The sequence below is a fragment of the Gambusia affinis genome, linkage group LG23 (genome assembly GCF_019740435.1).
Source record: "Gambusia affinis linkage group LG23, SWU_Gaff_1.0, whole genome shotgun sequence".
Taxonomy (NCBI): Eukaryota; Metazoa; Chordata; class Actinopteri; order Cyprinodontiformes; family Poeciliidae; genus Gambusia; species Gambusia affinis.
The window spans coordinates 10,232,759-10,260,558 of record NC_057890.1 but is presented as its reverse complement, the minus strand read 5'-3'; the positions used below and the strand labels follow the sequence as shown (position 1 = coordinate 10,260,558).

Sequence of the window (27,800 nt, the reverse complement as noted above, 5' to 3'; positions counted from 1 at the left end):
ATGTTTTGAAATAAATGCAGCTCAGAAAATCATTATTGAATGTTTATTTTCCAAAGACTTTTTAAAACTCTAAAATAGTGAAAATGTACACTTGTTTAGTGTTAATTACAAAAAAAAAAACTCTTAAGAAGTTAAAAAAAATACTATGGTAGAATTGATATTTATAATCTAACACCGTCTTGGTGTTACTCTGTGTTAAATGTCTAAATCCAGACAGATTTGGTATTTAACACTTAAAGTCAAGGTAGCAACTCTCCAGGAAGAGTTAAATTAACACTTTCTGATGTGGGTCCCTATAGACACTTTAAAAGTGTTGAAATCAAATCTGACATGGTTAATTTGAGCCTGCTGGATTAGTTTAAAGTCCTATTTTATTTGAAATGTTTCACTTTAATATGCTTTACACAGCAGGACGAAAAAGTTAAGGGCCTGTATTCAAATACTGAATGTAAATAGAACTGTGTGCTGGTCACGTGATCATCTCATGGCAAATTCAAACCCTGAATCACATGTCACAGATTGACGTCACTGATCGGCTGAAGTGGAGTTTTTGAATGTAGGCCCTCTGCGATCATTTGGTCACTAATCGTTTTGTTTATCTTACATTTAAATGCTTGTAAATACAAAAGCCATTATCGATAGGTTATCCTTTCTTAAATGGACGAGCATGCAGAATAAAAAGTTTTAGACTTTAATAGTCACGTTACATGTGATATAGATATATGATGTTGCTGTATAGAAATGGTTATTTAAATCTCCATCACAGTATTTTTTTATACAGTCTTTGAATTCAAGGTCCAAACATGGCTATGTAAGCGTTAATAAATTTGAAACTTTCCATCTCTGTAATTGAGGCATGTTGTTACAGTTATATAAAATGTATTCCTTTGTTCCATTTTTCATTGTTGTGTTGTTTTGTCTATGATCCAGAGACCGACACTGGCTATCTTACTTGGAGACTCAAGCTTGTCCAACGCATGAGGAGCATGTTGATGTCCCCGGACAAACTTCACGGACAGTGAGTGGACAGCTCTTTGGGGGAGTGCAGACAGGCCCTGTCTCCAGACAGATTTGGTATTTAACACTTGGAGTTAAGGTAGCAACTCTCCAAAACGAGTTAAATTAACACTTTCTGTTGTGGGTCCATATAAATACTTTAAAAGTGTTGAAATCAAATCTGACATGGTTAATTTGAGCCTGCTAATCCAGCTAAACCTACTGGATTAGCACATGTAAAATGTGTTTTACATGTGACCATTTTATTTGAGATGTTTTACACAGCAAGACGGAAAAAGGAAAAGGGCCTACATTCAAATACTGTATGTACATAGGACTGTGCGGACAGGTGGCCTGCACCTGATTGGCTCAGCTGGTCACGTGACCATCTCATGGCGAATTCAAACCCTGAATCGCATGTCACAGATTGACGTCAACAAATGAAATTGGCTGGAATTTTCCAAGAATACTAAAAAATAAAAAAAAACAGGCTGCAGAAAAGGTGTTCTTGATGCAACTGAAATTAATAGATCAGCTCTATTACTTCATTGAACTTTTCCTGTATGAAGAGAGGAGAATGGAATGTTTCTGGAAAGAAATAATCAGCAAGAGAATTAGTATATGTGCAATTTTTTCCTTCTGTTTTGGCACAGTTGTGTGTAATGTATAGGCTTGGAGTTGTCCTGTCTGGATTTCTCCAGTATTCACTCTCAATACAAGAAAAAATGCCTATAATTAATTATTTGGCTAATTGGTAAATAAACACTCCTGCATAGTGCCTCTCCCTCCCAAACCTCCTTCTCTCGAGGTTTGTTATTAAAAAGTAGCACAGTAAAGTTACCAATTTGCAATATAAATAAAAAAAATCTCATCAGCTGCTACAGAGCTGATGTGTGCATCAATGAATGCGCATCATTAGCCATGGGAAGTATCCAGTCCTCTGCATGCCAAACGTGCTGACGAAGCAGTTGAGGACTGTTGTGATGAAGACTATGATGGTTGTTATGTTGTTCAAGTAGTCCAGACGTCTTTGCAGAGTAGAGTTGTTCAGATCCCGACGGCCTGTCCCACAAAAGCACAAGTGCACAATAAACAAAAGGAAACACTGTCACCCATATAGCAATAAAAATAATACAGAGAAAATTTTTACTTTATTTCAAGATGCCTGCTTTAATGCTCATGGACATCCTTTAATATTTTACTTCTTTGTAAAAACTAAACAAGGACAGCCCAAGGTTTCTTCAAACACGGGATTTATTCAAGTTTCTGAAGGTGAAAGTTTACAGTCATCAACCCTGATTTCTCACTGAAACTGAACCTCAAAAGCATTTTTTGAGCAGATTTTTAAGTTAAGTACAAATATGGAGTAAAAATGTTTACTGAAATTCATTAAACAGGCAAGACAGAAAACGCCCAACATTTGTATAAAAGTCTGAAAATCATAGCCCCACAAAAGAAACAAACATTTTAGCTAGGTTATAGTTTGAGTGTCTTTACAAAGAGTCCATTTATTTGTCTTAATTTTGTCTCGGATCAAGGTGTTAATTGATTGAATTTGTCCTGATCGTTGAGCTGTGTCAGTGTAAATCAGATGGCGTCTGCGGCCTTGTCTGTGTCAGTAGTGAAGTCTAGCCAGCAACCAGCGGAAGAAGCCGGTCCTCTTGGAGCCGAAGAAACTAACGAAGAAGTTGATCACAGTGGTGACAAAGATGACGCCCGTGGTGACGTTGTTCAAGTAGTCGAGTCGCTTCTGATTGGACACCACATTCAGGTCCCTGCGGGCTACAACATACAAACAAACACACACACACATGCATGCACATTCAGACACAACAAACAATTTCCCACATTACCATCAAACACACACGCACCCATACGGTTGTTGCTTACACTCTCACAATTGTCCTTTCCATGCATTCATACAATTCAGTCATACACCTCTCCAGCCTCCGTGTTGCCTATTTTATATTTCAACTGGAAAACAAAATTGAGACTTCTTTATGACAGCAAAACCTTGGTGTAAATAAGCTCAAACTTGTCTTTAACTGGAAAAGTTAAATTAATCATATTGCAGTATAGGCCTATGACTGTTTTCTGGCTTATATCTGTTACTTTTAACTTCTAAGAATAGAACAGCATTTTATCCAGCATTTTGTGCACCACTATCTGTTTAAAGTCTCAGATTTATGAGAGCATCTTTGATGGGTTCGATATTTGGTCACTTTACTTTGATTCTTAAGTATTGGTTTGTTAGGCTTGTACTTTAATTACAATATAATAACTAAAAAGTATAACTGCTATATCGCTAAAGTGCATTGTTTTTAAATTCAAGGCTTCCTCTGTGCTAAGCTAGCTAACCATCTACAGCTAATATCCATCCATCCATTCATAATACATGAATAATACTGCTATTATTAATAATAACCTTAAGCTTTTTGTCAATACCTGTCGAAAGCTAACAGCATGTTGGCATAGCTTAAAAACTACGGTAGTTTTGCTCTATGCTAAGTTAGCCACCTATTGGTTGTAGTGACACATTGTAAACCATGGGTTTTATTTCAGCGAGACATTTTTTAAAATGGCTTTTTAGTAAAAAAATCTTTTTAGGTATGTAACTAAAGCTATTTGTTGTTGAGGTCTGGTAGTTTGTTTTGCTTCTATGACCTTTAAAGCTGCTGTATGCACCTTTTTATAAACAATGTTTTAGTTATTTGTTAAAAGTACTGTACTCACTATATTGTGACAGTATAACATGAGACAGATAATCTGTGAAAGAAAAAAATCTATTTTCTCTGCCTCCTCCATGTGGTCCTTCTGCCATTTGCAGAAATGCACTGCTCCTGGTCAGAAACAACCAATCGCAGAGTCGGGATCTTAATGCCGTCAGTAGTTTGGGAAGAAATGGGGAAAAACCACCCTGTACATCCCACATGTTGTTATTTTGAGTAAATACACAAACAATATGGGTTTTTATGAAAATTTTCATTGGAAATTTAAATGCAAAGTTATGACTATGAATTAATGTACTTACTGTACATTAGCTAAGTGTGACTCATAAGATAAAGCGATGAAATAGCCACCGGAGAAGGCAGCTGCGTTGTGTGCCAAATGCAGCTTTGATGATGTTTACAAGGAGGGTGAGGAAGATAATGCCAGTGACCAGATTATTCAGGAAGTTCAAACATCGTCGGCACGAGGGGAGGAGTGTCAGCTCGAAACGGGCTGTGCAGACACACGTTCACAAACATCCGTAGCACATACACGCGACAGACGCACATGCACAGACAGACAACAAAATGGAGACAGTCACACAAGTAGTTGGTCCTTTGGCCCAGTCCATTCACACTTGATGAAATAAAAAGCGTGTTATTCGGTGAGTAGAACAATTCGGTCTGATCAGATGTGTTAGAAATAAACATCATTCGGCAAAAATTGAGAGTCAGAAGTGCATCCTGGCAAATAGGCCGGTGCGCTCCATCCCAAGGACAGAAATAAAGATGTTGGTGATGAAGATGAGGAAGATAGCAAGAGTTGCTTTGTTGTTCAAGCTGTCCAGGCGTTTCTGGTTGGCCTCTTCATTTAAGTCCCGTCGGGCTGCAACACACATTGATCAACGCATACAAAAACTAACAAAATGCAGGAAAACACTTGGAACACAGATGCATCGTACCAAAATTTGCTATAAATAAATAAATAAAAAATATATCTATCTATATAGATTGATAGATAGATAGATAGATAGATAGATAGATAGATAGATAGATAGATAGATAGATAGATAGATAGATAGATAGATAGATAGATAGAGTGTAAATGAATTAATGTGTTAATATGGTTAGAAAAACAATGAAAAGGAGATCTGAAAGTAAAGTCAGAATGACTTATTTTCCTCATGCTCACCGATTATAATAATCAAAACGCCGGCAACTATCTGAAGAGCCAGGGAGAAGGATATGAGGGTCAGGACAGCAGCATAGTACCTGAGAATCAAAACGTGACAAGTGTGTTTGCAAAATGCTCTATTGACGCAACACTGAGTGTAGTTTCCTTAGAAACACCTACAGTGGCATACCTGTATCCTGCTCCTTGTTCAATGACAGTCTTCATGTGCGTGATGTTAGCCAAGAACAAAGCGATGTCTAGCATGCCTTCAGCTGCTGTCTTCTTGGTGGCATACAGATTCATGTTCAAGGTGGGTGTGGAAACTCCCTGAAACACAAACAAGTGAAGATGAGTCATTTATTACCAAAGTAATAGTTAATACTCATAAAATCTTTGGTTGGAGTCCTAAAATATGAATGGAACAAATAAAAGGGGCAGAGCAGAGGAAAAAGTCCAACATAATCAAATTTTTACTTTTCAATTTCACGAAAAATTCAATACAACCACTAGAGGGCAGCAGAGCCTTGTGGATGTGATGTCCCCCGTTTCCTCTGAGACTGAACTGTAGGTTCATATGACAGGTAGCAAAGACTGAGCTGTAGATCTTAGACCATGACTGGTTTATTTGTAAAGTAGAGTCAGTGCAGCGTAAATCGTAAGTGTGTTTTTCTTCAGGCCGCTGGGACAGCTAAAGGAAGCCATGGATCACATACATAAAGATGATCATATACAGACTCAGGACACACTGTACTTTATGACCTCATTGTGCTGTGATGTATGTTTCAGTGCCAAGATAAACTGTAGGGCTGACATTCTGGATGTACTGTAGTTGTTTAACACAGTTAAACCTCCTTGCACTTTTGTCTTGTATACTTTTCTGGAAACTGTAATCTCTGCATTTTCTCTGTTAAATAAGAACAAAATAACAAAACTTTAAATCAAGCAGCATCTACTGTTGACTTTTTCTCAAACCAACATGCATTTTAAAAGAAACCCATAACTTGGCGCTCTTACGGAATAGACCTCAAATGTATATTTGTATGTCCTCAAAGCTTCATAGCTTTTTGTCAGGGCAACATAATGTAGAAATCTCTCTGTTGTTGTGGTATTGGATGGCATTGGAATTGAATTTAGGGGCTGCCATATTCCAGTTTATGGGGCATATTTTGTTGCAGCTGTTGACCCAGAAATATGTCAACATGTTTCCTTTTGTTGTGCACAAGGTGGAAGGGAGGCTGAGAAGATTCCTGACTTCATCTGAAGGTTTGTGTGATTGTGCAGAAAGGATATTGTGCTCAGTTGGCCCTAACCATTAGTTTTGTTTTGGTTTGCTAGATAACATCTAACAAACACTTAACTCAAAATAATAGTGGGATCTGATTGGTACCACTATTATTTATTTATTTATTTTTTAACATTTATTTTCTCCGAAGACTTTTTGCGGCGCTAGTGGCTCGTATTTTTGCGACAGTAGGCTGACAGGAAAGCGGGTGAGGAGAGGGGGGAAGACGTGCGGAAAAGGTCGTCGTGACCGGGAGTTGAACCCGCGACGTTTGGAGGACTAAGGCCTCCAAACGTGGGGCGTGCTAACCCCCTGCACCACCACAGCACGCCCCTGGTCCCACTTTTCTAATTATTAATTTCCACCATTTTCAAATGCAGAATAACCACGCACCACAATGAAGAACAGAGTATAGAAGGGTACTAAAAATCTCTTTCGACATGATGGCAAACAAACCTAAACTCACATAGCCCTAAAAGCTTTATTATTTTTAATATCTTGGCGGCTTCAAAGGTAGGATCTTTTTACTGAAATATTCCGAGGGCAGCTTTCCAGTACCGGCAAACAAAGGGACACAAGCAGTACGCAGGATGTAAACACATGGCTTCTGCCAGCAGAAATCATGTGATGTGGTTTCTTCCTCGCGGTGTTGCAACACCACAGCTACAACACTACTTTCACGCTTGGCACACTTTCTGCTGCATTAAAGCTGTTTTGATTTTTCCAGTTGCACTTTGACATCAAATAATTCACTGACATGAATATTCTGGAGTTCTGTGACTGATCAAAATAGGTTTTGAACTACTAAAATGTCAAATGCCAAAACCGAAATACATAAAGTTTGCTCGTATTTAATCAAGACGTTAAGTATTCTCAGTGGGTAATCTGAAACATATCGACTTGTTTATGGTTTCAAATTTGTTTTGTGCTAAAAGTTTTTATTCAACTCCCCACACAGCCTGTGCTACAGAACAGGTTTGGTCCAGCCTGGGTAAATCTCCGAGAAACTATTCAGCAGTTCCTAGAATCAGCTCTGTCAAAGCTATATAAAATCAAGTACTGTGTTCTTTTCTTTCCTTTTTTTCTAAAAGTATGAGAAACTACTGGGTTGGGAGCAAAGAAGTGAGGAAGCAATTCAAAAAGCCAGCGTTCAAAATAGATATTTTTCAGAAAATGGCATTTATGTATACTGGCATGCGTCCATCTTTTCCTCGTTTGGGGACACGTGGTCACACTTTATCAACATCAGCCTTGGGCATGCTGCCAAAGTACACATACATCACAACCAAAACACTGCACTTTTACAAGCCATGTGCGTTCGCTTAGTGTAATACTTGCAAGCATGCATTTATCATGCTTAATCTGCACTTATCTTTGTTTAGAAAAATGGGCTCATAAATTGGTTTGTTTCTCTCGACAGGATGGAGGGAAATAGGTCAATATTTACACCAGTAAGGATGTTACTGCAGGAGGTCAGCAGAGGCTTCATCTAAAAAGTACGAGTGAAAATAATGAATACTTGCTCTTGCTGCTTCTCTGCATCTTAAAATGATCTAAAAGTGGTTCTTTTCCACTTTTTTCCATTTTTTTGTACATCGCTTGAAGCACTTGAGCTATTATTATTTCTTCTCACTCACCAAACGCCACAAGAGATGGAAAAATGCTCGGTGGCTCATGTCCGCACAGCATAAAAGCTACTCAGGACTTGGAAAGCCTTTATGGATCAGCACATGCGTCATTACTGACCGTCGAGCTCTCACATTTACTTCAGCCTCCCGAATGGAATGTGACCTGGCTTTGAGGGAGGATTTCTATCATACAAGCTTCTTAAAGGAGCATTTATCATGTCGGTCTCCCTGCTGAAAACCATATGATGAAGGAATGAATATGGAGAATCAAAACAAGCATTGTTTCAGCCCGTGTTGATCTAAAAAAAATAAAAGACTGCCATAGAACATGTTGATTCTTACAGCAGATAATCCTTAAAGTGGACTGCTGTTAGAAAGACAACACATTTGTAGAACAAAACAAGCAGAGGCCACATGGAAAGATTTGTAACCTTCCTGCTATGAGGCTGCAGTGCTAATCAAGCGGAAGAAGAAGAAATTCAGCTTTATTGTCCCACATTGGGGACATTTCTGTACAACAGCAGGAAAGTTGGCGCCCAGTCAAAGTAAGCGGATTTACACAAGAAATATAAAACAAAAAAGTAAAAAGTACTGTTCAGTGGGGGTAAGGTAAATGAAATAATTAGCATTTATATTGTGACTATTCCAGAACCTTTTCTTCATGTTTAATACCATGTGAATAATAAAATTAAGGAAGAAATACAGATCCGCATTAATACTTTCTAAATGCCATTCAGCTGCAATAATTACCCTTCATGAACTCATGCTGAAAATCAGCATGATGATGCTGATCATGATAATGCTGATTTTTAACATGAAAATTGTGGTTTTATATGCAAGGTGGCCATAATAAGTTACAATTTTGGTGGATGTTTATTTGTAGCACCACAAATTGAATGGGTCAAAGTTCTGGGTTTATATTGTTCCAGAATGTCTGCCACAATGATGATATTTGGAAATCTACTCGTTTAGGGGGGCTTGGGTCTGGAAGTATCCAGTTCAAGCTTCACCTTTGTTCATATATGGTCAATCAAGTGGGCACCATGCAGATTTTGCAAAGGCAGGATAGTCATAAAGCATTCCTTTATGACCTTAGGTGATAATGCGTTATTTATGGAAAGCTTTTGGGTTAAACGCAGGTAATGTCATTAAAACCTGTTGGATATTGTGGCCAGGCTCTGTTATGAGTCGTACAAAAAAAAAAGATAGGCCAATAGTGTTGTTCTCTTTAGATGGTGTTTATTGTGCTCATATTCAAGTGAAAAAAGTTGGAGAAGCTTGTTAAAAAAAACAAACAAAAAAAGAGGAATATCTTCATTACAGCTCAAATCCATCACCTTCGGTTCGACGTGTTGGAAATCTAAACTCCACGCGGTTCAGGGCCCTCTTCTATAGTCACCGCCCACAAGAAAATGTTTGACACTGAAAATTACAAGCTAGGATTGATATGACTACTTGATATGAAGCAGGAACACCGCGGGTGCACCCACGCCGAACTTCGGCAGTTTGTGCTGAAACCAAAAACTAAGTTATGTCGAATGTGCGTACGTTTGTGTGCGTGTTGTGTGCTTGCATTTTGGGAAGGACTTTACTGTAGGATTATGTCACAGGCATTCTAGAAATCCCAATTCAGCTAATTGGTCCCACTTTTGCTAGAGTTGTTTTGCCTTTTGAAATCAACATGATGGAATATAGTAGCATAATTCTAATCGCACCTGGTGACCATTTTTCAGTTCCTATTCTATTGGTTCCACATGTAAATGTTGACTGGGCATTGGCTGAGATCAATCACACAAATCTTGCTTTTGAATTTAAAAGTTGCTGTTGGCATTTACTAACAAGGCGTATAGAGTGTGGTAACACAGCTAACAAAGTGGAGATTGTGGTGATGTTTGACGTTGAGCTCCTAAGAGACAGCAAATCAAGAAGAAGCAATATGGGGAAACTTGAGAAGTACCAGCGGCTCAAAGAGGAAATAGAGAGGTTTCAGAAAGCCAAGGTCACAGTGATCACGCTGTCATGGGGTTATGAGCCACGGACTGGGAGAGAGGCTCCAGTGGATTCCAGGAACAATGTTGGAGAGCTCTTTCCAGTTAGGAATACTCCAAGTAACAGGTCTCTGGTCGAGAACCAAAGTTTGAAAAGGCGACAACAGTCACTGAGGATCGTGTGGCGTTATATAAATATGTACATGTTTGTGTGTGCAACTGAGAGCTGAAAGTAAACTGCACTTTGACACAAAGAGCTGCTCTTTCCCTGTTTAGTTTCTGAGGTTGCTATTTATATAAAGCTTACTTTCTCAATCATCCAAAAAGCCCTCAGAAAACTCTCATACCTGGGCTTAGGGCCATATCACAAAATGTACACTATCTGTACCTGAAGCTCCCCTGTACGCACACGTCAACATTACGCATACTGATGATGTGTACTTGAATGAGGAGGATAAAAAATATTCTGTGGTGCAAATACACACAGATCCACATGGGAGCACCTCCTGCTCTCTGCATGCTTAGACAGGAAGTGTTCCTCCCCTGGACTCTAGTTGGACAGCATAACAGCCAATGGGAAGAGAATCTCGACTAGGAGTGGATCTCTGGTTCTCTGTTGTTCTTTATATACTGTATCTTATTTTCACTGTCTCTTTGTCTCCGTGCCAGTATATTTGACTATATTTAATTTTTTCCCCATGTGCTCTTTTTGCCTGAAGGCTTCGTCTTTCTCTTTGGTTTTTACGTAACGGCCCTTTTGGTTAAGGGAGTAGGAGGGAAACAAAAAAGCAGATGACGAGAAACAGACAACAGAAAAAGGAAGAGACGGCTTGAAGGGAAGCGGATAGATACAGCGTCAGAGACACGAGTGGGGCTTCTGGGAAAAAGTATCGGAAAGATTCAACACTTGACACTGATCTTTGCTTTTAATAAAAAGAATTAGAAAATGTGATTGCTATCTTAAATAATTCAACAACAGCTTACAAGAGGCCATATGTTTTCTACATTTTTTGTGTCGTAATTTGGGGATTGTTGAGATAACCTCTAGCCCTCACTTTGACATTGAAAAGGTCAAGGAAGGGGCCACATTCATTTCACCACATACATGCAAGCATATATACATGACTTAAGACCACTTTACAAACATGCAGAAGGCTAAGAGCTATTCACCCCTGACCTTTGGTCCGTAGCTAAAGTATCTTTCTGCTTGCTGCCTTATAATTAGCAAAACTGCCGGCAGTGTTAAAATGGCGCATGCATTTGCGGAAACGACCCCAGCCCTTTTTTATTCACCTCAAAGAAGTTTGTTTTTTGTGAAACTACGAGCCTGACAGAACATCCAGTTACTTTTTTATGCTTTAAAACAAGTTAAGCTAGAGTAATATGAAGACAAAAGTTGGTAAATTCAAGATACAGTTTTTAAACTATTATTATTACGAAAACAAAAACAATCCAAACCAATCTAGCCCAATGTGAAATCCTTTATTATCCTTAAACCCAATGACTTTTTGTGCAAGCCTTGGTTGTAACAATCGTCATCATCAGTTGTACTAAATAGCAACAAGTGAGTCGTGCATTCCCACGGAGGAATTTTGCCCTACACTTTTTTGCAGAATTATTGCAATTCACTCCCGTTGTAGGGCTTTTGAGCATTTGAAGTCTTTCTATGAACATGCCTCAGAATCTGAACTGGATTAGTCCAGACTTTGACTTGGTCAGTTCAAAACCTTGGTTTCTTTTAGACATCGCCTGATTTCTGCATTTGGGCCTCTGTCCTTAATAAGTTGGTTTGCCTTGTTTTTTTTTTTTGTTTTTTTTTCCTTTTAAAAATTTAAATAAACTACATTTTGTGTTTACGCGGGTTGGTTTCACCTGACATAAATAATAATAATTATAATAATATTAGTGTAACTAAAAGGCAAAAACAGAAGAAATCTCTAAGAAACTATTTTTCATACCATTGCAATTAATTGGTTTGGTCTTTTTTGAAAGACAGATGTAGAGAATCATAAACATTAGGCGTGTAACCACATCTTATGAAAGAAGATCTTGTGATTTTTTTTAAATATTTTTTTTTCATTTATTTTTTTAAAAACACAGACATTTTTGTGACAAAGTGAAGTCTGTCTTGTGAAGTTCTATTTAGTTGCTGTCAAGATGTTACATTGTAACTTAGGCTATTATAATTGACCCAAAACATAAAGGTAGATACGTTAAATCTATGATTGAGACTCTTATTTTGAAGGAAGAGGGGAAGTAACAGATGAGTTATCCCCTCATGTTTCCAACAGAAGCCAGTAACACTGAAAAACCTCCTTGACTTTTAAATTGCTTTTTGGCAGCATTGAAATGAAACACTAACAAATAACATACTAAGTATTTGTCAGCACTCAGAATACAACATACCCCTGTGATTCTTCAGATTTTCTCTGAAATGTAACTCCAAATTGTTCACAAAGAAAAATCAGAGAAACCATAAAGTCATGTTTATAAATAAATAAATCTAGAGTTAAATGTTCAACAGTAATTACGGATTCTTTAAAAGCTTTAAAGCTTTAAATCCGAAAAAACTTTTTTTCCCATTTTATTTCTGGGGTATGTGTGAGAAATAAAAACAATATTGTGAACTTGCCAACCTTCAGTGACCTTTTGTGTGAGACCCCCAGCAGTACGGCAGACTCCCAACAGACAGACTCACTTAAAGAAACACTGACCCCCCACCCACACGGAGAGAAAACAGAGTTAGATTTTTACGGCGACTGGACTCAGGAAAGAACACAGGGAACCTTCTGCTAACCCACGCATCGGTTTCTAACTTGGACCTCTAAAGCGTGTTCTTTTCCACCTGGGCCTCCATCTGCCATCTGAGAGGAGCAGAGGAAGCTTGGCTCTGATCTGATATCAGCTGATGCCCTTTCCAACTTGGGCCACATGATATGACTGAGTTTCCTATTTCAGTTCCTCACTCTGGAACTGGCTGCTTTCTGCTCTGCATGCCTTCCTTGGGCAGCCCTGTCATTTACAGATTACATAACAACTGCATCGCTTAATGATGCTTTACTTTAATTTGATCCGTCTCAGAATAATATCTGTTTATCAAGATGTATGCTACATTACAGTGGGATGCTTACTAAAGAGTTAACTTAGCTCAGTCTTGCTTACATGTGGGTGAACTTTAAAATGGTGAACAAGAAAAAATCTGGACATAGAAACAGACATTTCAATAAAAACAAATCTTAATCAGGATTAAATATTAACTGCAGTAAAATCAATTTGTATGTATAATTTGTACCACAGAGGTCATATTCTTACAGCAATAAAGAAAAAGAAGCGTAACGATAAATAAATAATATCTAATTATCAACAAACACATATTGAAAACAATGATAGTTCAAAATTTGAAAGCTATTTAAAGCAAAGCTTAAAATTGTCGACAAAAAAGTGAACATTTTTCTCAAGTGACAGCTTTGAGTTTGGGTTCCAGTCATTTTGGGTTCTGATTATTTATTTGGCTTTCCATGTCCAGTTTGGTTCTGTGCCATTTTAGTCGATCCCGCTTGTGTTCAGCTTCCTACTTATTGTGTTCTGTTTGTGCGTTTTATTTTATTCTCTTAACATCGGTGTTAGATTTGTAGTCTATTTTGTGTTTTTTTTGGCTTGGTTTCCTTTGCGTTTTCTGTTTTCATGAGTTTCCTTCTCTCCGTCCTCAGCCACACCTTGTCTTCACCACATTTCCATCCAACCCTACGACTACGATGTTGCATAAGTTGTAGAAACAATGTTAATGTAATTTGCTCCTAGAGTGGGTTCACGTTGTTTAGAACATTGGGTAGTGACTAACTTAACCCACTATTTTTCACTCTGTGCACATGTCTATAAAGAAAGAGGAATTTAATCTGATGATCTTTTAAAAACAATTTTGGCCCATTTTAGGAACTACTTTTGACTACATGCACTTTAAACTGGTGCCTCATGTTGAATTCTGTTTTCTTGCCTTTTGTATGTCAACTTTACTGCCATTATCAACTTTTGATGCTTTTATCTTGTGTGTGTGGGTGTGTGTGTGTGTGTGAAAAAGAGTCCATAAACACCTGGTTGTTCTCTGTCAGTCATCCTGCAGGAGCATGTTATGAAAGAGGGTGATGTATTTTAAATACTGTAATATGATCATAATACCCCTTGACAAATGCTAGACATGCTTGTGGGCGTGAGTGTGTGAGAGTGCGTGTGCGTGCGTGCATTTAACTGTGTGACACTTTTTGTGGGTTTGTGCCATGTGGATCTTGATTTCTATCATATGCCCGCAGTGTGTGCACTTGCAATGTTCTGAGTCCCACAGCTCACTGTCATGGTAACTTTACAAACATGATCATAAACAGTCTGTCTTCAGTGTCACTGTGAGGATTTTTTTGGTGAAGTTTTGCGTTCAAAAGCAGGAATATTTCCCTGCTTCAAACTTTATGTGCCTTTGTTTTATCTACCCATCCATCCATTGTCCCAAATGGTGAACTCTTGATTTTTAGATTTCAATATTACCTAAAGTATTCAGGACTCCAAAAAAGTAGTTTTTACTTGAAAATGTCTCAGTTACCATGACGGTGATTTTACTTAAATCTTTTCCACACAAATCAAGTTGCTTTGTTTGTTTCTTTAAAATGTCTGGTGTGTATTTAATTATTTGGCAGAGGAAAAAATAATAACAACAACAACAACAACAACAACAACAAAAAACACCCCAGATTGTAAGTTTGGAATTTAAGGAAAAAGTTTGGATACAACTGCTCAGCTTTGTGCATTTCAGTCTCTATAATTTTCTTATAAGATAATCATGTTTAACGCTATTAACTCATGTGAGGTAATTAAGGACTCACAAAGTCGGAATCTTTGCTTTGTTTTTTGGTATTAGTTTCCTTTATCTGTTTGGGTTTTTTTCATGTAAAATAGGCAGACAATATTTCATGCTCTTTGAACCTCCAGACTACATATGATTGATTTCAGTTAATGTTGATGACATTATTTTTAAAACAAGAAAATGTTTGATGGACTAAAAGATGTTAGTTTACTGAACTGCGTTGCCCGAACTCCACTATTCGTTTTATTAAACGTGTTACAAACTTTAATACAATCTAGTTTATTTTTAAGACTTAAAATCTTGATAATCCACGTCTTTGTGCCCCAACAGTTCTGATCCATCAGGGCAGGTGCAGAGGGCCTCCAGATCAGGAGTGTTTTCCCAACAAGAAGAATCAGATTTAACCTTGACATCTTGCAGCTTCTTTATGTAAAATTGTATGAGGGAAAAAAAGTGAACTTCATCATGGAAACTTAAAACAGCAGAAAATTAATTTTGCTATTAATTTTCAGTCTGTTTTAACGTAAATCCCCTCTCCTCTCCCCCCCCAAAAAAAACAAAACAGATGCTTCCCGGCACATCACACGGAGAAACATTTGTAATCTGGACTTTCAACTGAATTCATAAATGTTTAGAAATGTGGGCCCACATTTCTAAACATTGTTGGGTGATTTAATATCTCCAGCTGGTGTTTGTCGATCTGGCTCAAAACGGTGTGTGTTTGCAGCATCACACACAACAGGATTTGAAACCGCCGACTGTTTAAAAAAATTAAAAATAAAATCTTTGCAAAACTTAACTGTTGATATAGACATGTCAATTTGCACAGAGTGAACCGTGTGAATAAACAAAGTCTAACAGAGAGCGGTTCAGACATGTAGTGGAGAATGTTTAAAAGGACTTTATGGCTTTGTAATTGCACTCTGGTTGTTAAACGAGCTTTTTCCAAGTTGGTTTTATACAGAACCGACACAAAGCTGAAACAGCGGTGGTCTACATTGGGCATCAGGGAAATCTTTTGGCGCCAGATGCAGTTTCAGTAAATGAAGTAGCAGACTGATAAAAATAAGAATAGCAGGACTTTTTTTAGATTCTTTTTCAAAAATTGCATATGACTGGCACATAGGTGAACATTGTAAAAGAGGTGTATTACACAATCCTTTGCAAATGTCAACCAATACAAATAAATGGTGCATAATTTTGAAGAAAGGGAAAGGATCTAAAAATCAAGTGCTCCAAATACCTACAGCATTCCCTTTATTAATAAACAGAGTCCACATTTGTGTGACGTAATGGTAAATCTCAGCATAAATCCAGCTGTTCTGTGAATGGCTCAGATGTTTTTTTGGGGAACATAAGTTATTAAATAGTATCAAGAAAACCAAGGAACACACCGAAGATATGGAAACGTTTAATGCAGGGTTAGGCTGTAAAAAGAGCTTTAAAAACATTTTAACATCCCAGAGCGCTGGTTATTCCATCGTCTGAAAATGGAAAGAGTATGGCACTACAACAGTTCGGACAAGATGTGACTATTTATCTAACAGCTCAAGCCAGGAGAGTACCAGAGAAGCAGACAATGGGCTAAAGGCACTTCAGAGATCCACAACTCAAGCGGGGAAAAAAAGCTGAAATAACTATTATACAAATCAGTCTAGTGTCTCTAGTGTCCCTTTATACACAAGCAGGCTGACAGGAAGGGCGAAGGAGAGGAGGGAGACATGCGGCAAATGTCACCGGGTCCGGGAGTCGAACCCGCGCCAGCTGCGTCGAGGACTCAAGGCCTCCAAATGTGGGTCACACTGTCCCCTACACCACCACGGCATGCCCAGGAATGAATACTTTTGCAAAGTATCGTATCTGCATAGGAAAAAAAAGCGAAAACCCATTCCAAGTACATATTTTTTCCAAAGTATGTGCATGTTTCCTCTTTGCTCTTTGTCTCTGTGTTGCACACTGCAGGTGCTGATCCTTTAAAATCATTAAAGGATCAAAGGACCTGAGTCATGGGAGCGTTTGAGTGCAGTGGCAAACACTGTGGTTAGAAAACAAGTCCCAACAGCGTTGGAGGTTTTGGCTGATTTAAAATCCACTGACCTAAAAAAGACAAACTGCCAGGCATTAATCTCAATTTACAGTTGGTTGTATCCAAAGCAAACAAGACAAGTGGATCTTAGAATGGGCACACTACTTGAAGGCTTGTGTGTGTGCGTATGATTTAGTCCCAGAGCGCTGGTAAACAGCAGCACTGATGTGTTTTGGATACAACCCTGAGGAGATGTGCTATCGTATTATCGTATGAGCAGGTGCTATAAGAAGAACGGAGAACTTCATAAATGAGAAAGTGGTACTTCATTGTGTTTTGGTTTGTTTTTTTTAATTTTCTGGTGCTACTCTTTCCACAGAGATGTTATTTCCCACAAATGTTCGGAGTTTGAACCTCCCCCGGGCCTTCAAACTTGAGTGACGTCAAAAGACATTCTTCCCAGCGACTTCCTGGCTTTCATGGCCCGGCCTTCATCGCCGTCCGCAGCATTCGCTTCCTGTGAGTGAGAGTTATCCCGTTTCCTGAGTTCCAAGAATTCTGCACCAATGGCTGCATGACAATATGTAATTCAAGTAAACAAGTAGATTTACTTGAGTTTTAAAATACGTTGTAGAACGTTCAGATTCTCCTGTTGTCTCTCCCCTTGATATCGATCTTCACTATGTTTTGTTATTTAACTTGCAAATTCTTTTAAACTCTTCTTCTGACTTTTGCTGTGAGATAAGACGAACATGAACATGTCAAGAGAAACCCAATTAAATTTATCTGTTATTAACAGGTGAAACTTTAACTGATGGTAGGTGCGTTTTAGCTCTTGCTTAAGGTGAACTTGAGTGCAGCCGTTCGATGTCCACAAAACTACTGCGCAGAATTATAGGTGACCTATCAAATGACCTATCTTGGTCTCATTTGTTTACATCACAAAAACCTGACAGTTTATCTAGGGTGTGTTGACTTTTGATGTGGTCTGTATTTCAGATGAATGACTGCTGACTTTATTTTCCTATACTTTAAATGTGACAGTTGGAGACAAAGAGAAGAGAGGTTTTACAAGGGTAACCTGTGCTGGTCCAACCAGTCAGACATGATCAACCATAGATCAAGGTTTATGATTTTTTTTTTTTAATTATGTTTACATATACTTCAGATTGTGTTTGCCTTGTGAACATATGTTGCAGGGGGAAAACGCATATATTGGACTAATGGGACACAAATATGTATAAATGTCTTCTGCACACATTTGTCTGCATGCACACAAATGCAACTCTTCTAGTGTGTGGATCGTTGCATGTGGGCACATGCTGCATCACTGTAAAGCATACCTTTTATACATATTGCAAGCCACATGTGCACCCAGTCAAGATAATTCCTATAATTCCCTCCTGTAAAGATCCACTTTACACACATTAAGCAAAACAATTTTCTGGGACACAAACAACGTTAAAACACGTATGTTATTCTGTAGCTTAAAACAGAAATAGTTAATTGCATTATATGGTTATCACTGGACATTCAACACACGGTTATCTAGATAGTTTGAAATCTCAGATTTTATTTTGTTTTTCTGGTATTTTATTGCTGTCACGATGGCTTCTTTGGTTTTTGTTGATCCTGCTTCTTCCGGTACTTGGTCAAAACGACCATATCTAAAAAAACAAAACATTACTGTCAATTTATCAGTCTAGAATACCCTAAAATAGTTTCACTGTTGCACTTTTTGAACCTGGATGTTACAGTATTTCCAGAAGGCAGATACTTTTATATACACAATATTTGATTAAACTGATTCATTTGAGGGAATTGGGTTTAAAACTTCTCCCGTCATTGAATTACCAGTGCAAGAGCTATATGTCCACATTCCTCAGATTAGTGCAGTGTGTTCCTTCTTTTTCCAAACCGGCACTTGAAAAAGACCCACGTGCAAATAAACTCCAGCAATTGATCTAATATTAGGAATTTTCATGATTAACATCCATGTCAATCATGGAGTTACATAATTATCTCAAACACTAAAGATCTTGAAACCAGCGCTCTAATTTCCTCTTGAGAAAGCCCTTCAGCTCTGAATTATTAATACCAGTTCATTCCAGCATTGTAGCAGACTGGAGTCGAGCTACAGTAATAACATATCTTATGGCGGCCTACTGTTAAGTGGCTCTAGTTGCTTAATATGCCTGATCAACACTTTTGCATTACTGCTTTGCTTGTGGAAAAAATTTAAGTGGTTTGCCCGACAGAGGCTGAGGATGTCTGTTTTTCACTGTAAAGGTCATGCACCAAAACACTCGCACTGCTGAGAACAGTAGAGGTAGCTAAACATCAGTGTGGCTATTTATTCAAGTCCACAGAGGCCCATAAATAAGATGTATATATGTGTGTGCAAAGGGATATGTGATGCTGAAAAAAAATCTGTGAAGCATAGTTTTAGTTATGGGAAATGCTGAAAGTGTAACACAAGTGTTGTCTATATCTCTCTATGGCATGCAACAGAAATAGTTTATTGTACTTCACGGTCATCACTGATCAATAAATATAATCCAAATAATTTTAAAGCTCGGACTTTAAATTCCTGACTTTTCTAAAGTCATGATTGCATTAGTAGACAATGGTTGTGGATTATGTGTGAAACACAAATTTATGACTTCCAATTCTGTTACGGATTCACACAGAGAAGAATCAATAAGAAGAATTAACAACAGTGGGTTTGTGTCACAGTAGGCCTGATATCACTGTGATGAAGTTAACGGTAGCTCCATCAGCACCAGAGACACAGTGAGGCTGTTCATTGACAATGGCTAGATGACGTAAGTCTGAACCACGGCCGTAAACAAGAAAAACAATTCCTTTATGCTTTATACCTCTGGAAAATCGTACATTACGCCTCTGGATTGGTAACAATCCAATTTTGGACACAAGTTCTTGTAGCTTTTCCACAAACTTACCACAAATTTGCTTTCTAAACTTGCATTATCCCCTATGTACCTCTGATTAGGCACGATACCTGCCTCCACAGCTTGTAATTTAAATCTGCACCCCTTTTTTATATATGTATGTATACTTCTGCACTTATATACATGCACACACAAGCTGCCAAACACACATGCAACACCAAGCAGAAAAATTCAGGTCTGGGTTTGTTCCCACAGACACTCACTTTGTCTTATCCAGTGACCTAACCGCTTTGCTGAAGGGCAGGGAAACACAGATAGAAAGAGGTCTGTATTTACCTCCGAGTGACCTCAGTCTTAACACAAACACATAAACCCAATAACTTAGCGAATAGCAACACATTTCATAGAGAAAGTCAAGGTCAGATATAATGCATGTTTGCAGGACAGTTACAATAAATTTCACTTCTCATTTTAGCGCCACATCTTATGAAACAAGTTCAGAAAGGAAACGGCAAGAGGTTCTGTATTCGTATCCGAACTACATGCATAGACACTTTGTTTAATGCTGAAATATTTACCTGAAAGAAATACGTATATTCAGTAATGTTTTTTTTTTTTGATGAGAAGACTACATAAGGAGTCATAAAAGTGCCTCAGACAAGATTGCCAGTGAATGAGAGAAGCTAGCTTTATTGGCCTAGTGTGTGTTTGTGATTTATGTGCATCTGCTGGGGTGTGTGCATGCATACTTGAGTTGTAGTGTTGTAGAGTCCCAGCGAGACAGCTCAGGCGTTAGAGAGAGGGGCTTCCTGCTGCTTCTTGGCAAGCGCGACTAGGACGAGTGGACGAAGACGAAAAAAGCGTGGCACAAAACTCTCAGCCCAAACTCCGCTTGTAGTGATTTATTTCTATGCTCTGAGGAGCCACTTAACTTAACTTGACATTACTGTCATCATAAACTATATCCTGCAGAGAGCAGAATGAGTCTGTCACTAGCTGAAAACTAGAGGACGGAGATTCCAGCCCAAGTGGAAGCAGAGTTTGTGGTGACAATAGTGGTGCCAGAAAACTGCTCTTTTTCACCCTGACAATAAAATGATCAGTTTACGAGAAAGAAGGAGAGGAAGAAACAGGGATACGGGGATCATGATTTAATTGTTTATATCTGACACTGCAGTATCAGTCAATCTAGGCTTTACTGGGCTCATACAAACTCTGAGAAAAAGGGGAAAATTGTTTGTGAACAGCCTCTTTAAAGCCGCCACTTGCCCTAAATTGGCCCTAAAATTTGCCAGTGCCCACATTGAAAAGCTAAATCCTCTTTGAATGAAGGTTTTTACAGTCAAACAAGACAAAACTGAGCTGTCTGTGACAACTGAAGACGAGCCTTTCAAACTTAAGAATCATGTCGCAGCAGTTGAATATAGTGATGGAAGAGTCATGCTGTGGGCTGTTTTATTGGAGAAAAATGGAAGAATAGGATACAGGAATTACCTAAAAATCTTTAGCTTCATCTCAGATTGTGACTATAATTGGGTGGTTCAAATGGACAGCAATCCCAAGCACACACCAAAGGTCCTAAGAGGCTTTTAACTCAATATGTTGTCAGACTATATATAAATGTGAATGTGTGAATACAATTTTGACCTTTGTGGTTTACAAAATACACACAATATATGAAAAGAAGATGAAATAAAATGCACATGCTGCCAGAATATTGGGTCGTATTGAAATTACATTTTGAAATCAGACGCACATCACCCATTAATTATTAATGTCTCTCTTGCTTTCCAACTGTTCAAAGTTGAACCATTTTTTGCCATTAAGCTCAACTAGTCACCATAAATGCAGCCAATTGGAGTTGACAGTGCCATCAGTTTAAATTTCAGTTTTTAAATTACTGCATGGAAAACAAGTGAAACAATGGGTCAAAAATGAAAATGTGTCATAGGGTGTGTTTACTCTTCCCAGATGGTGGCAAAGAATTTCACTCAGCCATGTTCTGAACCTGTTTCTGATCTGTTTGCTATAATATAAACTGATCAAATATATATATTTCACTTGGAGTGCCTTGCAACAGTACTTACACCTCTGGAATGTTTTCATATTTCACAAACATCAATGCGTTTTATTGGGATTTTATGTGATCGGCTAACAAAGTAGAAGATATTTTATTAGGAAGAGGGAAAATAATGCTTTTTTATAAATATATATATATATATATATATATATATATATATATATATATATATATATATATATATATATATATATATATATATATATATATATTTTTTTTTACAAATTAAAAGTGATGTTCTGGTTGTGTTGTCAGAACATTAGTCATTACAACAGTTTAAAGTCTTGTCTCATTTGAAGATTACACTCAAACGTTCCCAGAATCGCAAAGACAATTGCACAACTTCTTGTACTTCACACCCCCTGCCTGAATGTAACAGTTACATGCAGACACACACACACTAACCCACATTAAGTTATGCAATATTATGGAGGGATGGAAAATGAATGTAACAACACATGTAAATATTAAATTTGCCCTACAGTGACCCCTCTTCTTCCATCATCTGACAAAGTCACTGACTAACCAGTTCAAACTTGTTTACATGGAAGAACCGACTCTGACTGTCGTACAGGAAAGGCTGCCGGGATTTAAGTTGTCAAAGTTCTGTTTCTGTCTTGACAGTAGGACGGGGGATATACATCCCCACTGATTTACGAGGGACCTCAGAGGTTTTAGGGTGAACAAAAGGTAGAGGAACTAGGAGCTGTTGGAACAAAGTCCTGTTGTCTGTTTGACTAAACTGCCTAATGGGGCAGACAAGTTGCTTTCAGACATTGCATGTCTTTCAGCAACTGAAGATTTCCAACTTCCCATTACTTTAAGCATATTATTTTTTCTCACTGGGAAAACATATTATGGGGTTGTTTAGTTTCTACATCAGGTTAAGAGAGTCATCATTGATGTGATGCCATGTTGATAATATATTATACTTTAACTTGCAGATTTTGTTTCTGTGTGATGTCTGATGGCTTTTATAATCAAATGCTGCAGAAGACGGGCAACGTGACGACTTCCCAGGAGTTTTGCACCTGAGTTTTTCAAATGCTTTGGCCAACAAGAACTTTGTTCTGGTTCTTGGAAATCAGAGTGTCCAGCAGCTGTGTTGAGGCCTGAACTGAGGAGCTGGGGGAAAATGACTAATGAATAGACAGACTTGAATACATGTGCCTATGGGAAAAATAAACAGAGAAAACCTGAAGGATTAACTAAGGAATTTAGAGAATTTACTAGTTCTATTTTGGATCACTTTCTGTATTTCACTGCTGACTTATTCAAAAGGTTGTATAGGTAGACAGTATCTATTATTGACCAATTCATTTTTTTTGTAAATCTCTGTATATAATTGAAAGCTTAAACCCACAACCTAAGAAATTAAAAAACACCAGCATTAGTATGTCTATGAACACAAATGCTTTAGTTGTCAGATGCCTGTTCTTCATAGTTTCTCCAGAGGATACGACTAGAAGGCAACAATCATTTATTTGATTATAAGTGGTAATCTAAATCTAAATTTTCTTTCCAAATCATGGCTACATCAGTGTAAAAGAAGCTATTTGCTTCAAAAGCCACACATTTTTTCGCACATTATGTCAAGTTATTTTAAAAACAGTGACTATCACAAAAACAGAAAGGAGATGGTACCGTATAAAGCGCAGTGTTGCTTCTAAACATGGAACATGCATTCCAAGTGTTCTCTTTTATTAATGTCGAAACTTGACTCATGCTTTGAGAGGCCGTGTGATGATTTCTAAGTCTTTATCAGCACTCCACACACTGCTGCTGTGCACTATACATAGAGAGTGACTTGGAGGTGCAAAGCCTTCACACCATAGAAATAGATTCATCATGATGGCTACACAGACAGATGAAAAACTGAGGAGTCCAAATGAAATATCCCAGGTTCAGTCAATGTTATCATCATGGATCACAACGAAGCAGGACTTAAGGCTACACGTAAATGCTTCAGAATTGCGTCAAGGCATTGCGTCTATGTGAAATGAAGAAAAATGTCAGATAGTAACCCTTAACAGTCTGAGTCAACGTGCTATCAATTTCAGACCCTTCAGTTATTGTGCAACATCAGCAGGAGTTTGAATTTGTAGGTCAAACCACATCTAATCTCAGCACATAGCTGGGACTAAGATACTTTTCTTGCACATTGTCGATGGCGTTTATAGTTGCATATACATTATGATCACAATGTCTTTAAAGATTCAGGAGCTTCCATCTGATCTCTCAAATAACACGTGAGTGGCATGACTGAGGTATCAAACAGTCTTAGTTATCTAACAGGATGTACATTTTGCTATGCCCCAGATGCTTACTCCCACATGAACTCATTTCAGCTTCAGTGTTGATTATATGCTTCTCATTACATCTGTCGACAGATATTAAAGCCACCAGCAATGAATAGTTGCAGCGAGGACTTGGCCACACATCTTTGTACAAAGCCACATGTTGCAACAGACATAAGTGATGGCAGATTGTGGCTAAAAGCTCCTCTGTGAGGTGTTGAGCTTCTGTTTTCTGCAAGAACCTCTGCAGCTGCTTACTAACTCCATAAAGGACAATGTTTTCCTTTCTTACTGAGGCTGTCGGCACAAATAAGGTTCATTCATACAGGGTAACTCATTCAAACATGAATACATGTTTAGATTTGGACTGGTTGTGTAATTTCATTAACTGATTGGCTGGCAGGTTTGAATGGATCTAGAAAGTGTACACACCATGTTTTAGATGTTAACAAATCAGACTGCAGTATGTTTAGCTTATATATAACACTGTTCATTATCCATCCAACCATCTGTTGTCTTTATTTGTGCGTCTCTACAGCTTCATGAGGAGCTGCTGTCTGTCTCCAGCAGTCATTAGGCTGGTAGGATAGGTTGCCAATGTATCACGAATCGTCAGAGAGATACCCAGGAGAGGAAACCATGTTCACAAGCACTCATACGTAGAAGACATTTAGGGAGACCAATTTATCGAACTGTAATCGAATTAATCTAACTTATTCTTGCCTCATATAATAGTTAGGTCCTCCACCAGGTGGCCCAGGGTAAATATTTGATTATGTAAAAAGGCTTTTGAGAAACGCACCATCTGTGTTAGAGATAGAAGTGGCATAAATAAGCACTTATTAAATATGATGCATTTGTCATTGTGATGTAGTAAACTCCTCATCCTTTATCAGACTTTTATCCCGTCAGTGACTTTCCCTTCTTCGCATTTGTGAGCGCCTGCTCCTACAACCTAGAATGGTTCCATTAGAATCCATTATTAACCTTCACACCTTGGTCCTAATTGATATTTGATTGATGTTGCAATCACGTCTCTGTCTTGGAACAGCGTCCAGACACTGGACCTAAACCTTAAAGAGGCAAACAGCAACCCTCTGATCCTCAGCTCTCACTTATGCAGGACATACCACAGCTGTGTGGCGTAGCCAAGACAGGAGCAGTGATTCAGAGGAACAGATATGCCAGGAGGAAGACAAAAAAGATGAAAGAGAAAAAGGAGAAGGAAACGTAATCAGGGGGAACGGAGTGAAGAAGCGCCACAGAGCAAAGCAGGAAAAGTTCTCTCCTATTCACCCGACTTGCTCCATCTGTTTGGGACGCACTGACCTGCAGTTGGCCGCCGGCTGGCATGGTGGATCTCATCGATGCCAGGTCGATGTCGCGTCCCTGCTCTCCCCTCTCCGTCTTCCCAAGTCCCTGCATCATCAGGCCTGCAGCAAGTGCTCCAGACGTCGAGATAAACACACGGTTTAGAGTTGCTCTCACAGGAGCAGAAAAGGCCAATGCAACGATGTCAGAGGTCGATACAGGCAGAGGGAGATACCCTGGAAGCCAGGCACCAAGCACCGAGTAAGGCCAGGCAGGACAACAGAGGGACAAACAAATGGCTTATTCAGTCCATCCTGGTCTCCTCCTCTCACTGATTCATACTTTGCAATTTGTCTGTTTGTTACTATTTCTTTTTTTTTTAGACACTAAATGAATTATAGTTTGTTAAAACCTTGACCACAATCATAACACACAGCGGAAAAATATTCTCCAATATTTGAAAATGATCAGAACTATTACCACACTGCCATTTTCTACTTTGGGTTTTCTGTAAGAAATTCACTAAAACATAACAACAGACTTTCAGGAGACTCACCACTATGATGCCTTGATAACAGAATGCTGGCTGTCAGAAATTGAAATATGAATTTTTCTCACTTAAAAGCGTAATGTTTGGGCTCATTTAATGTCGGACAGTTTTTAAAAAGTATCAGTGAATATCTGGTTACAGTTATATTTTCTATCTTAGGTCTTTATCTCAAGTAGAGGTAAAGATTTTCAAAACGACTTGTGTATTCATCTTGGGCCACCTGCTCATTGTAGTTATTCTGCTGTAAGTTTCTCTTTAATAATGAGATCGGGCTCATTGTGCAATTTCATTTCTTTTGAGCTGATTAAACTTCCAGAAAGTCCCTGCAATATGAGCTGATGCTGCCTGAGCAAGGGTTTTGATTTTGTGGCTTCATTCTCCTTCTCCCTGCTGTCTTTTGAGGATTTTGAGGCTTCATGGCGGCTGTTCATAAGGATGTGATATATATATATATATTTTTATTTTTTTTTATTTTTTATTTTTTACTTATGTGTACTTTATTGGACTGAAAGTTACTAAATTAATCCCTACATTGGAGGTTAAACACAAACTTCCCCACCCACAGGCATTTAATTTTGGTTCCTAGAAGAAGCTTGCGCAAGACGCCTCATTTAGCCAAACCTCTGTATTTTCTGGTTCCAAGAAAAAAACAAAAACAGTATTTGGAGGATGACATTTACAAATCCTCCTCCAAATGATAAATCCTGATGTCGACAGAACAGCTTAAGTCATTTGGTAAACATGTTTACTTATCTCTCCCAGTTTGGTTTGTGCCAGGTGGATAAATGCTACTTTGGAAAGGTTTTGGTTTACCTAAGTTGAAAGATTGAGTTTTGAGAGGGAATGTATTCACAGATTCTAGATTGCTTATACATGTCAATATGTCCGTATGTTTTGCTTTGAATCTTTTGGTGTGGTGTTAAGCAATTACTCTGCAAGCTTCCAGCTTTCAAACTTCAGTTTTTTTCAGTTTTTTCTTGACCATTTTCAGAAGGATTACGGTAATCTTTGCTTAAACCATTTGAACTGAACATATGTATGACCTAGGCACAAATCTGGTACCTGTTATGTTGACTTAAACAAATTCTGAAAATAAAATCTGAAAATTTATAAATACAAGACGTAAAATGTTCTAAGGGAAATAAATACTAGCAGCATGTCTCAGAAATAGTATTGTAACACAATAAAAATGACACCCATTGCAGTAAAATTTAAAATACACTATGTCCAGAAATATCAGAAACTGTTCATTAAAAACAGTTTAAATCTATAAAATTAATTTCAGGCTAAACACAAGTTAGGTCCTAACATGTAAACTGATTCATATGCAAATGTGTTTTGCCAAAGTTTTAACTGAAAAGAATTTAAAGAAAGTTAAATAGGCAAGTAGTTATTCTGTGGTGGAGGTGTGTCAAATTACAGGGGAACTGGCAACGAGTCTTGCAGAGTCACACCTTTCTGGAACGAATTACAGCTGTTAATATTTACAAGCATTCAGAAGGTACGGTAGGGTCTGTGCCATGGTTTATGGCAGCACTTCACTCCCCATTATTGGCTGCCAGCTAATATGTGATGTAATAGTGAACCCTATAAAATACTGCATACTAACATACTGACATTTTGATTAGTTTGTCATCTGATCAAAAGGAACATCTATTTATCAACACCTTTTTATTTCACCATGTCTTTGGGGAAATCCTGGTTTCTGTTTTGTTTTTGTTTGTTTCTTGTTCTTCCATCCATCTTCCCAAGTTTCTGTTTTATGTTATGAAGTTTCTCCTGAAATTAAACTCATTATGTCATTATAGAAGGAGTTCATCTTATTGCAACTATACTCTGCTTGATTGCTGTTTTCATCAATATGGATTCCTTCACAGTTTCACAGCTTTCTAAAGCCATTTGAGTACTACTGGATCTGTTGGGCTTCATTTGAATGTGAAGTGGTGGCTGACTTTACCACACTCTCAGCAACTTAGCCTTTTCTGTTCTCCATTCC

General features: G+C 38.1%; 1 protein-coding gene across 5 annotated transcripts; it reads right to left on the bottom strand.

Moving 5' to 3' along the window:
* Positions 1-29: 29 nt before the first annotated feature.
* On the bottom strand, positions 30-26,189 carry LOC122826358 (ninjurin-2-like). Of its 5 annotated transcripts, XM_044108124.1 has the most exons (5): positions 25,273-26,189; positions 5,069-5,205; positions 4,897-4,976; positions 4,028-4,218; positions 2,641-2,778 (listed from the first exon to the last, which is right to left on the bottom strand). In XM_044108124.1, the coding sequence occupies exons 1-4, from the start codon at positions 25,369-25,371 to the stop codon at positions 4,049-4,051; spliced, it is 486 nt and encodes a 161-aa protein (XP_043964059.1). In that variant the 5' UTR covers positions 25,372-26,189; the 3' UTR covers positions 2,641-2,778; positions 4,028-4,048. The 5 variants fall into 5 exon arrangements, with proteins under 5 accessions (XP_043964061.1, XP_043964062.1, XP_043964058.1 ...); XM_044108126.1 differs by lacking the exons at positions 2,641-2,778; positions 4,028-4,218 and adding an exon at positions 30-2,058 and having other exon boundaries at positions 25,273-26,188; XM_044108127.1 differs by having other exon boundaries at positions 2,109-4,590.
* Between the last annotated feature and the right edge of the window lie 1,611 nt (positions 26,190-27,800).